The sequence below is a fragment of the Cibotium barometz genome, chromosome 30 (assembly GCF_041138505.1).
Source record: "Cibotium barometz isolate CiBa-2024 chromosome 30, ASM4113850v1, whole genome shotgun sequence".
NCBI lineage: Eukaryota > Viridiplantae > Streptophyta > Polypodiopsida > Cyatheales > Cibotiaceae > Cibotium > Cibotium barometz.
The window spans coordinates 23,500,092-23,513,336 of record NC_141075.1 but is presented as its reverse complement, the minus strand read 5'-3'; the positions used below and the strand labels follow the sequence as shown (position 1 = coordinate 23,513,336).

Below are 13,245 nucleotides of genomic sequence, written 5' to 3'. Positions count from 1 at the left end.
AATTTTCTCTTAATAAGTAAGTGAATTGGGGTCCAATCAGGTGAAGGGACATGGGGAGATGCCCATTTATGAGTAAAAGGGGAGGATCAGGTCCTGGACATTGAATTGAGTCTTGTCCGCCTTGGGACTTCAGTGAGTGTGAACTTGGAAGGGGTGATAATTTATAGTGACTTTTGGGCGCCCAAACTTTAATGAAGTGGGAACGCACTCACTTATAAATATTGGCTAAGTCCTAAGGGCTATTTGAGCCTAGATTGGGTAATACTTACCACCTGTTCACATGCCACACAACCATGTCAGCAGACAGTTTCACACGCACGGTTCACGGGCGGGCATCCCCTTACCCGGAACTAAACATTGGTCAAGCAAGCATGAAAACAGCATGCAATTTCAATTGCAAGCAAGCACATAAAGATGCTATGCAATGCAGCATTGGTGTGGACAATCCCCGTTCATGAGACTATACCAAAATAGACGTGCTCGAGGCAAGTACACGAGGTACCAGACCCAATGGAACACCAATCCACCAAGCATTTTCGGGCATGTACACGGAGGCACAAGTCCCAACGGAAAGCGAAGTCTACAGTATCACATGAGTGGCATCAATCCCCGGCATAAACAACTGCCATGGACACCAATTCAAAGTACATACATGATAAGAAAGCACGGGTGGACCAATTGGGTGGCCAAATGGTGACATCTGGTCCCATATACTTCTGGAGTAGGCTCATATGAAAAGCATTATGAATCTTCGAGTGATTTGGGAGAGCCAATCTGAATGTGATTTCATTTTGGGTGACTTTGAAAGGGCCATAATACTTGTTAGCAAGCTGAGGAGTAGCAACCTCCTTGCCAGGTCTTTTATGAAGTCTGGCCTTATCAAATTTCAACAATACCCAATCTCCTAGTTTGAGATCCATGTGTAGTCTATTCTTATTTGCAGCCTTTTTATTCTTTTCTTGGGACTTTTGAATGGCTTTCTATACTTTTTGCAAAAGCATCCTGCAAATCACGTACATATTCATATGTTGCAAAGATTTCATCTTTTGTACGCAAAATGGGAGGCAAGACTACTCTGCCATAAATAACCTCAAATGGTGCTTTGTCCTTAGAAGAGTGTACTGTATTTTTGTAGGCAAATTCTACCAACAGTAAAAACTTCTCCCACATGCTCTTTTGCTTGGCAACATAGCAATTAAGTAAATCACCTTACATATTGGCGTGATTCTATTCTTTTGGGGCTTACAACCATGATTGTATGCCTTTTTCATACTTAATAGAAGTCTCTTTCTTGAAACAAAAAAAAACTTCTCCCACGTGCTCTTTTGCTTGGCAACATAGCAATTAAGCAAATCAAGTATAGCTGAATTTGTAGCTTCACTCTATCCATCTGTCTCGGGGTGGAAAGCTGATGAGAAGTTAAGTTTTGTGCCCATGTTATCAAAGAAAGCCCTCCAAAACAAGCTAGTAGTCCTGGGATCTCTATCACCGACAATGGACTTTGGCATTCCATGATGCTTAAAGATCTGTGAGAGAAAAATATCTCATGCACCACCTTATGCAGGGCATAGAGGAATTTTGCCAACCACTCAGTTTATTGGATGAGTAAGCATCATAAGGTGGTGTATGAGGTGTATGTAAAGATGAATATCTCATGTATGCTTATAGATTATGTGTTGCCAAAGACTCTCATAGGCTACTGCATGTCCCTCTTGATTGAGGACAGCTCCAATACATTCACATTTGCCCTTTGTTCTTCTTAACATTTACGTTAGGCACCTTGCCTTTATCATGCATAAATGTGGCTTTTGGGATTCCATGCATAGGCTTTGGGTTGTGAGTCACAATGACTCTCTTCTTGCATTTGCATGTCTCCGCGAGGTCAACCAAAAAGAGATCTAGGCAAAGAGAAGCCTAGATTTATACCTCTTCAACCTCGGTCTCAAAATGGTTGAGTAATTGCTTTAAAGCCATTTGGCCAAGTGTCCATGAGCTTTGGAGAAATTTGCTTAGAAAGAAGGATGACCTATAGATTGTAGTTGGATCTTAAAAGATTCAGTGGGAGTGATTCCCGTTGTTAAATTCTTAAACTCTTCTTGTAGTCTCACGAGAAGTCTTCTCCTTTGTGTCTTCAAACTTTTGATTTCACTACTCTTTATACTAAATTGGACTTAAACGACTTGCGTAGTAGAATTAAATCTCTGATTTGTTAGGTCTTTCATTACAAACTAGAGCACAATAGATACAAAGGTTTGTTGATAGAAAAATCAGCTCTTCATTTTGATTTTTGTTGGCTGAAAAACAAAAACCAAGACATAGCCAAGAATAATAAAAAGATACACTAAGATTGTAGACCAAGATGATATTATGTCTTGGTTAGATTTTCTCCTAGATAACCTCTATATAACCTTAGCCAATTCCTTATTTAAACAACCCATTGGTATTCCTATGGGTACTAACTATGCCGTTTTTTTTGCCAACTTTTATCTTTTTATATATGAATTTAAATTCATGGAACGCCTAGTTTCCGTTGATAAATATCTTGTTTTTCTCCACAATCTTTGTCAAGTGAGACGTTTTGTTGATGATCTTTTTGTTTCCAATATTCTTGTTTTCCAAGAGTTTATGTATTTAAACCCTACCTCTCTAGGTGGAGGAATTTATCCCAAAGAGTTTTGTGAACTTAACTGCACTGCAAATAATGACCATTGTTCTTTTTTGGACCTTAAGATATCTTGTGTTGGTTTAGATGTAGTATATATGATAAAGTTTACAATGGTCAACCTGAGTATTCCAACTTAAATATCATAAGAATGCCTCACTTTAGTTCTAACATTTTTAAATAACTAAATATGGTGTTGTCTCTTGTCAGTTATTCAGATTCTCTCGTATTTGTTCAAACAAGTTTGCTTTTATTACTCAAGTTTGCCAACTCATCAATTTGCTTGTGCAAAAGGATTATGGCTTTAAAAAGGTTTTAAGAAAAGTTCGTTGCGTTTTGAATCGAAGTAGATATATGTTTGAAATTTTTGCTTTTGGACTGTTTATAAGTAATAAGTTTCACAAAAATGGAGAGCTTAAAAGTCCATTTTCTGTTTAGATCATTTTAGCTCTTAGTTGTTATGTATAATTGCTTCTAGTCTTGTTTAATCATAGCCTTAATAGGGAAGTGATCTGTTTTTGCTAGTCTAGTTGTAAGTGCTAGCCTTCATCATGGCTGCCCTTCATCTCCAAAGAAGTGATAGAAACTCAACTCATTGGTCTCTGTATAAAAATTGTGTCCTCTTGGTTAGGACAATTTTTTATTATATGTAAACTTGCACCTACTTTGGGGCGCTGATGACATGAGTAGGGATGTCGTAGCACCTAGTTTGTATTCTTGTCTTTGTTTTGTTTTAGTGTATTAGTCATTTAAAGTTTGTCTTTCTAATTAGTCATTAAAAATTTGTTTAGCTTGTTTGTAAGAAATTCTTTTGGTGTGGTTCAATAAATAATGTGTGTGTGTGTATATTTTAGTATTACAGATAGCTTTACTAGTTATTACAACCACACTCACCCACACTCAGTGAGCGAGTATAAAAGATTTGGAAAAAAACTTGACAACATGATCGGTTTGGAATGGGCCACACCCCCCCCCACCCCTTGCCCCCCGCTACAAAGAAACTTTAATACAACTTACAAGGAGTATTTATAGATACATGTAGAGGGTGCTCTTGCACCAGATTTCGAAGTACCAAGGATGAAAACAAAATAAAACAAGTCAAGTCCTCTCCCCAAGCCCAAGGCAAGGGGTGTTTCTAGCTTAACACCGGTCTAGTGTGGATCTTGCAGGACGGGCATAGTCTCACATAGCTGGCTATGTGGATCTCACAAACCCTCCCAGTCTCACACTAGGCTGGATGCACCTAGAGAGCCGTGCTCATCTAGTTTTCAATCATAAATTGAAACATGTGTGCAACAACACTTTCCAACACATGCCTTCCTTTTGGATACTCCTTCAAGGTTCTTGTATCAAGAGGGAGATATTCGATGAAGAGCTTTCAGCAGATTATTCTACACTTGAATTTTATGAATGGTTCACCATCCACTTTTGTGTGTGAGATAAGTTGATGTGAGATGATGAAAAACAGCTGTCTTTCCCTGTGTCTTTGTGAGAGGAACTGGAGTACGTGGGCCCTCTTCCATACAAAGAAGAGGAACAAACTGAGCATTGCTCAATTGGAACGGTCGAACTGGGCCGTGGAAAGGTTTCCAAGAAAGTGGGCATCTTGGAGAGAGTGAAGCAAGGAGAATCTGAAAAGGCGAAGACATTGACCGAAGTGTGCCCAAACAATTGAGTGTTGCGGGCATGGTATAAACTTCATAAGGCCCAATAACAGCACCACCAAAAAAAGAGAGCATAATCGGGGGTAGAGAGATATCTACCAAACAGCCAAAAGTGCCTGCCAAAGGAAAGGCAGGGAAACCGGGCATGGAGAAGAGTTACCAAATGAGCCAGGAAATCTCGAGCGGTAGGACAAGCCCAGAGAAGATGCAGGATCGTCTCGCGTGCATGCGAACAAGTAGGACAAACGGAGGAAACAATACGTCGGGTAGCCAGAAGGACACCCACTGGGAGGGCTCCCACCAGACATCGCCACAGAAAGACCCGCTGCTTGAGGGGAAGCTCACTTTTCCATATACGATGAAGACATGTTTTCCACTTCCCAAGCGGCCTATCCAAATGCTAGAAATGATTGCCATGCTCGTGAATCCATGGTTCCAGAAGAAGAAGACGGTAGGCTTTTTTGGTGGCTGATAGATCGGCAAAAGAAAAAGTGGAATAACCTAGTAGCCCTCGATCAAATGTCCAATCAAGCAGTGGAAGAGGAGAAAACAGGCGAGGCACTGGCTGGAAAGGCTGTAGCAACTCCGCGATAGCATGCCATATGGGCCGGTGATGCATCCCCAGATGAAACCGTGTCCGGGCCTGTGGAAAAGAGTGTGTAGCCAGTGCCATCCACTATATCATCCACCAGAGAAATACCCAAGCGATGCAAAAATAAGCCTCACGAGACTGAGAAAGTGCCAAAGGGGAATCAAAGACCCGACTCCAGTGTAGAATCTAATGACGAAGTGAGTTGCCCAGATCCGTAGGGTGGCCAGACCCAGACAAAAGTGCCGAAGCTGCCGCCAATCGGAAAGCAAACAGGCAGAAAAAGGACAGCTAGGAATGCGGCCTTGAAAATGCCCAAAAATAACATCCGAGATAGCTGGTGTCGAGTGCCCAAATGCTACCATCTTGAGAGAGGCAAACAAGTGAGAAAGCATGAGTGTCTAGGGTTGACGCTGTTCTTATCTCTGTACATACACAAAATGAAATGCATATGCAATACATTGGAAATCCTCTGTTCTCAAGCCATCTATCTCACCCAAGGATCTAGTCATACTAGATGACCTCAAGCACGAGTGTTCCCAGTCATACTGGTCACTACTGGTCACACTAGCATTGCCAGAAGTGTTACTAATGATTAGCAAAGCTCCCATCCCTCTAGAAAAACCAGTCCATGTCACAGGATTGCTGATCATATCAGCAAAGCCCAAACATTGGACATTACGAGGGTGATTCAACAGTCAAACTGGTGTCCAAATGCATAGGAAGATCCAGTGAGAATCTATCTTTGCATTTATTTCAGCATACCTTGTTGTTCAGGGAGCCAAATGGTAACTATTAGTGGTGGATATTTTCAACTAAACGAGCAAGCGCAGTACAAGGGAGAGAACCGATGTCTCTTTTGCCGCATTGTGGGGCATGGTAAGAAAGATTGTACCAGGTGGTAGGCTTGTTATTGGCTACCACATCTCCAAGAAGGAACTCTATGCATTCACCTTTGGAAGAAGCAATAGAACACAACTGTCGTGGGGAACTTACCAATGTTTCGAGCTCGTGTCCCTTAGAGGTCTCCAAGCTCAGTTAAGAAGCTCCAATCCTCCAAGCTTAACCTCCACGTTGTCACCGTAGAGTCGCTCACACTACCACACAAGGCAATCACTCTCTCTCACCTCTCCACATAAGCATACAAGCATACAATTATAGAGAAGGCAGATGTGCTAGAGTACCCTCTCTCACTCTCTCCACATAAGCATACAAGCATACAATTATTGAAGAGCTGAATACCATCAAGGAACAAATGAGGACCATTCGAGAGGAGGAGGAGCAACATAAAGAGAAGACATCTTCATGGGTGGAGGTGATCACAGAGACACAAAAGAAGATGGACGAGGCTGATAAATGGATCGAGGTCGCCAAGAAAGGGAAAGGTAAAGAATCGCCACCCATCCCCACTCCCACCATCATCAACACGACCCTTGAAGAGGAGCAAAGGAGGAAGACCAGGGCCTTACATGTACGAGTGTCCGGTCTAAAAGACCGTGATGATGCGGAAGGGGAAACCAAGGAGCTCTTCTCTATGATGGGCATTGAAGCCACGCACACAAAGGCATGGTGAGTGGGAAAGAAGAGAGAAGGTAGTGGCGAATCTTCTAAGGAGAGAGCACTTATCATTCGTTTCCCCTCCATGGAAGCGAAGAAGGACTTCTTGAAGAGACGTCCTACACTCAAGAAGACGGGAATATTTCTTGGAGATGACCTCACACTCTCGCAGCTTGCCCACATGAAAGAAGTTATGCCCGAGAGAAAGGGAAAGTGGCCTTCTTGGCCTGGGAGCCGGTAAAACTGCACCCGCTGAAGAAAATATAGTCGATTGCCAACTGATGGGGAAGGTTCTTTGGAATAGTGACACGGATCTGGAGTGGAGCAGTCCGGTGGCTCTAGCGACTCTGTCGGCCGTTGACGGGACGGGTCCGCGCGGGGTGGGGGGGGATATACCAGCTGTGAGGACACCCACCCCCTATTTACTCTACAGTATGCCTGCCCAAAGCATGGCAATAACGCCCAAGGTGCTCCCAATTACTCCTCAGAGAGCCTAGGGAAGCAAATGGTGATCGGGAAGCCGGTGACGCCAGCCAAAGGGTCTGCATCAGGAGAGAAGTAATGGTCCCATCTGGCAAAGAAAGCCTGCAATGACCGGGAGCCTCCTGAATTGATATTGGGCTCTGTGACAGGGTGCTGTCTGCCAGGGCCCCGCCGAGATGAAGGCTATCCTGATGTAATCGTTGCCCAAGAAATGGATGTTGGTGATCTGTCCTTGGTCCCCAATGACGGCTGCCTGCAGGACACCTCCGTGCTGGTGGGCTGCCAACCAGTTTGCAGACAAGAGTGGTCGCTTCACGACAAGATGGAGCGGCTGCCACGAGAGTCCTCCGGGGGGGTAAGACCAGGGGCAGTCACTCAGCTGTTAAAAGAGCACCTGTGGGAACTGGCGAGGCGGAAGAGAAGCGGGAAAAGAAGGAAGACCAGCGAGAAGACGGCCGGACGGGCGGGCTTATGCTCGAAACAGGGGGGATGGCACATGGAAGAAGGGGTGGGTGAAGCTGATGGCAGATGGGAGGCGGAAGAGGACATTGGGCCAGGGGGGGCACCTCAACGTGAATGCACGGGCAGCAACCAGGCAGGGGAGAGGCGAGCGGCAATGACAAGAAGGCGGCAGGGCACAAGATCGAGGGCGGGGGCAGCAGTGGGCTGTGGTAGACAGGGGCAAGGGAGTGCGAAGGCGAGGGAAGAGGGGGAGGACAGGTGCACGCAGGGGGAGGCTTGCTGGCGCTTGGCTAAAGTTACTCATCCAAAACCTACCATGTTTGGCATCCTTGCCTAGTAAAAGCTTTTTGCTTGGCCTGCTCAATCCTTCTAAGAACATCCTCCATAAACATGTAAAAACTTATATCATATATGAGCCACCATTACAGTTTTCATGCCAATCAGTTCGAAAACTGTTTTGGATCTATGTGTTGGCCTGCCTGATAACGTGTTCTTTACCTTCGTTGCATGTCACGTGCTGACATGTGCTAGCTGTGTTTTATAGGATCCAGAGTGGAGGCAGGCTGTGACAGCGGCAGGGTCAGGTTGCATGGCAGCGTTATCTGCAGAGCGGTATCTTGCCAAAAACAATCTCCTTGTCGAATTTCATCAGGTAATATGACATAAAGTTAAAGTTTTCTTTCCCTCTTTTTTTTTTGGGGGGGGGGGTGTTGGGGGTGGGGGCGGCAGGCTTGTCATGCCTATTAACTAGATTTCTCACTTCAGTGTTCTTATGTTGGCAGCCCAAGGCGGAGGTGGCAAAGAAGGAGCTCAGCAGTGAAGATGTAAATATGGGCTTTGACATTACTTTGACAAAGCATAAGGGACAGGTAATCTCTTCAAGCTTAAGAAACACGGGACTGTTGTTAACATAGGAAAAGATACGGTACACAGCTTATCTTGTAACGATGGTAGGTGTCAAGATTTTAATGCAGTTTTAGTGACCGAAGAGAAAGGACTGAGAGTAGAACAATTAGAAGCAGTTGGTTTGCAAGGTGAACAAGACGAGGAGGCTCTAAACTTGCAGGGAGAGGAAGCTGAAGACCTTAAATAACACAGGAAGGAGACCTGGAAGGGTAGCTTCAGGAGAGGAACTATATTCTTGAAAGGGTCGCCTCAACAAGAGGAATCAATTCTGCAGAGAGACCAGTTGTTCTGAAGCAACTTGGCAAGGTGGCTTTCACCAGATCCTCTGGCAAAACCACTTAAGTGAAACTTTTCCCATGTACTCTTTAAGTTTGCCGGGTGAATAAAAAGACCATGGTATCACAGGCTTCAATTTATTTATCTGGTAACGTTGTGACGTGAGGCAGATCACACATGTGGGAGAGCATAAATGGAAGATTCCTTTCTGGTAGGCATCAACATGCACAACATTCATGAATGGGAATGTCAACACCATCGTTTCCTGATGTGCTTCATTCAGTAGCATGGAGCTCTCTTGACAGGAGGCGGCCTTCTTTTGAAGGGGAGCCAAATGCTTTGTCCAAGTGAATGGGGTCAAGGTGCAACAGTCATCATTTTGGGCATCAGTTTCATGCATCAGTATAAATAACCATTAATTGGCCCATTTCTTCTTTAATTCTTGTTTCAGAAGATCCTATACCACGTTGTACTGGATCGAGGTGGAGCATTGGGGATGACTGCTCGCCCAATGTTTTAAAATGAGTTAGGGGGGGTATCGCATCCATCATCTCTAGACAAGAATGAATGCCCCATAGTACTGGGGAATCATTCGGGATCTAATAAGAGTGCTGGCCATGTGTGTCCTGTCCTGTAAAGGACAGAGGCCAAGAGTGAAGGTAAGGTTAGGGATTCACATACATAGATTTTTGCTAAATTAACCAAAGATTGCAAACACAACCCAGACACTGAAAAGTAATCTACTGTGTAAAGCATGGTATGCATAGCACGATATTAGTGTGTGGGTGATCTATTCTTTTAGCTTGATAAGTTCTGGTTCTGATGCTTTTTAATGGGCTACCTTGCTTCGCAAGATAATCCGCTTTTCCTAGTCAGGATATCAACAATATATAATCATGATAGTTCTTATATGCATCAGCCCTCTGTCTACAGGAGCATTATATAGCATACAGGGTAGTCTAGGAGCAGTCTAGGAGAGCCATATTGTGAGCCCTAGTTGATGAAGGGACAAGACCATTGAGTGTAAGACGGGCAGGGAGTAGGTGCACGCCTGTGATGGGGGATTTCTGTGCTTGGCACCAAGGGCCTATTAGAATGACAGGTTAGGAACAGATGGAACAGTCATGGACTAGATTCAAGCACGGGCCCATCAAAATGACAGGCTAGGAACAGACGGAACAGTAGTGGATTAGATTCAAGCATGGACAGAAGAAGTGCAAGTTTAGGTCTGTTTTGGGGCTTATTTACAGCTCAAAGGCATCTCCCTAGCTGTGCGTCCAAGGCATGGTGGCTTTCTGCAAATGAAAAGGGAAAAAGGTCCATATTTGGAGTCCTCCTTTTTGGGGTTTCATAGTGGAGGCTTCACCTACCGAATTGTATAGGTCAATCAATGAGTCATGGTTGAGAGAGAAAAGAAGACCAAGGTCATTTATGTGTACAGTTGCAACGATTCCTCTGCTTTACTCTTACAGTTTGAGTAATACGAACTGGCTGGCTGATTTTATGGTTACGATGATAATTGCAGTTTTCCTAAGCTGTATGGCTTTAGTAGTATACTATAGGTCCTAGATATACAAGTGGCTATCTTCTCATTTCTTCTGCACAAGATTGGGTCCACCTGACCACAAAGTATGATATCTATTTGCCAACACTTTTCTAGGCAATATGAATAATGCCGAGTTCCATGAGTTGTTATGATCTCTACTAGTGATGGGGCCTGCAAATTCAGCCGTGTTGGATTTGTTGAAGTGTTATGCGGCAGATCAAAAGACTGCATGGGAGAAGTATCTTTCACTTGTAGAGTTTGCCTACAACAACACAGTTCATGCCTTCACGGGAAAGGCCCCGTTTGAGATTATTTATGGCAGAGTGGTCTTGCCACCCATCCTTCGTACTAAGGATGAGATTTTTGCAGCTGATGAGTATGTGCGTGACTTGGATGTAGCCTTTGCTCAGGTGCGGACAGCCATTGCAAGGTCACAAGACAAGCATAAGAGGGCTGTTGACAAGCATAGAAGGGACATGCAAGTCAAGGAAGGTGATTGGGTATTGCTGAAATTTGAGAAAGCTAGGCTTCGGAAGAGGAGAGAGTTACCACATGGGAAGCTTTCTAGGAGATAACCTTGTGAAATTTAAAAATTATTTGCCAATTGATGCAAAGTGGGTAGACGAGGATTATTTTGCTGACTACTCTCAGCTTTTGTAAGCATATCTTGAGGCTTTTCAGTTGAGGACAACTGTTTAGAAGCGTGGGGAGATGTCACCTTTTGGTCCATCTCCATTTCTGGAGCCACTTCTATGGGACTGTCACTCCATAGAGTAGCCAGATTTGTGCCATGTTCACATGGGGCCAGGTCAATGTCCCATGTGAAAGGGCCAGTCTTTTGGTGTCACATGGACGGGAGCCAGATTAGTGCCACCCGTGTGTGACCAGTGCTGTGTCACATGGACGGGAACCAGTTTCGTGCCACCCGTGTGTGACCTGCTTCGTGCTGTATGGACGGGAGCTTGTTGGTGTCACCCGTGTATGGCCAGGATGGCGTCTTACCTATGGGACTGTCAGTCCATTGGAAGACCATGACATATTTTTTATATTGCTGTCGCACCAGTTTTGTACCCGCCAGGAACTTCTTGTACAACTTTTATGAATGAGAGATTTCGTCCATTACATGTGCACATGCATTTATGCCTGCATGTATAAATTTATTTTTGTATGACTTGTTTGTGTGTGTCTACCTGTTATGCCGTGCCAGTACACTGGACGGGGACGTCCCTAGTGTACCGTGGAGTATTGTTTGCTGACTCGTTGGTGCGGCGTGTGAACAGGTGGTAAGTATTACCATTTTTTCCTCTTTAAAATGTAAAATTTATGAGTTATATCCAACTTTAATATTTATAAGCCCATGTGTTCACACACATTTAAATTAGGGGTTGGACATTATCTCATTAGGGTGCCCATGAGCATTTTAAATACCCTTTTAATATTGTATACACTTTTGAAAACCTTTGGATAAACTGTTGCATGAGTTATTATAGTAATTATTCACACGTGGGGAAGTTGGTTGCACTTCTCTTCTCATCGCCTACTATTCTCCCTCATTCTCTCCATCGCCTACCTCTTCAGGGACTGAATTGTTGCATTTTTCTCCATCGCGTGCTCCCACATGGACTGTACTTGTTGAGAATCCACACGTGTGCTGAAAACCAGACTGTACATGCTGCCCACGTGGATTGTACCTACTGGACTGTACCTACCTGTACCTGTTGCTGAATTCCACACGTGTGGTGAATCTGAACAGTTCTTGTTGAAATCCGATTGTAAATGCTGTTGAGTTTCACACGTGTGTTGAATCTGGATTGTACCGGTTGAATTTGGACTGTACTTGCTGAATAGTACCTGCTGTACCAGATTGTATTTGTTGTACCAGGTGTCCTCATGTTTTCTCATTTGTGTAAATCTGAAATTTGTTAATTTAAATTCAGAGAATTCTTTAAGTTTTGTGCAAAGCAGGAACGAAGCATGTAAATGCTGACCATGCTCAGGAAGTTCTTCTTGGTGTGGTTAGTATTTTTCCTTGTGTGGTGGTGCTAACCGCGCCCTCAGAGCCTCTGAGAGCCAGTGAAGGTTAGACACACCAGGGAATTTGAGAGCAAAGCTTATTGGGGAAAACCAGGCCATGTTCCCTCCGCGGTGTACCCCTTTGCTTGCGTTAGTACGGGCGTACCTGTTGGTGCACGGTTTCGGAAGAGCAGTGAAAGGTAGGTGTGCACCTAGTGAAGGTGAGAGTGAGTCTGTGATTTGAGACTTCTCTGACCAACACATCTTCATCGACTTAAGCCAATTTTGTTTGAGTTGTATTCACTCCTTGGTGGAGAAATCTGGCCTATGAGGCCCGTGACACTTGTACATATAAATACTCTAATAAATACAAAATGTATTGAGGGGGGGCCGGCTCTTTCCGGCCCCAGTGCTGGTGTCATGTATATTTTTGGTATTTCCAATATTTATGTTGCTGATGTTGTTTCCATTATTAACTTTTAGTTGTTAAGTATTTTAAATGTGTATATTGTCTTCCGATCTGTAGGCCTCCTGTAGGGAGCGGTCACAGCTACCTAGGTATTCACATGTCACATGCCATGCAGATCACGATTGGCCAGCTACGGGTATTTTCCTACCGCCTACGGGTGGAGACAATGCAGGCAGAGCGCATATTCAGAGATGGAGAGCTCATATAGAGACCTCAGGATGAGAGGATCTGCAGATTATGCCACACGGAGGTTGAGACAGAGGAGCACTATACCTGTGAGTGTCTAGTCCTATGAGATCTGCAGGAGGTACCACTGTCTCTTCCCTGAGGGTTTTGGCCCATTATCAAGGATCATGGACTTCCTAGACCAATGCTGCCTGGGACTCTTCCTTCTGGAGCTTCGCAGACACAGAGATACACACTTAAGAGAGTGTCAACCACAACCACCACCCCTCCTTTCTCACCAATCGATCATCACAAGTTTCTTCTGGGCCCAGGGTGAGGATAGCGGTATAGTGGACCCCACGGGTCCACCACAGCATACCTCAGCTCTGCCCCGTCCCTGACGAGTCACTTTGGAACGGGCTTGCGCACGTACTCGGCGTCCTTCGCCCACGG

The 13,245-nt window shown here is 44.4% G+C and overlaps 1 protein-coding gene across 2 annotated transcripts in view; it reads left to right on the top strand.

The window, feature by feature from the left end:
• NTRC (NADPH-dependent thioredoxin reductase C) overlaps window positions 1-13,245 on the top strand; it is a 75,409-nt gene that overhangs the window by 45,322 nt on the left and 16,842 nt on the right. For both annotated transcript variants that reach the window (XR_015269792.1, XM_086823994.1), the window contains exons 6-7: window positions 7,962-8,069; window positions 8,200-8,286. Coding sequence is in view for 1 of the 2 variants with exons in the window: in XM_086823994.1 (XP_086680120.1) it covers window positions 7,962-8,069; window positions 8,200-8,286 (195 nt within the window). In the remaining variant the exon portion in view is untranslated. The remainder of the gene's footprint in view (window positions 1-7,961; window positions 8,070-8,199; window positions 8,287-13,245) is intronic.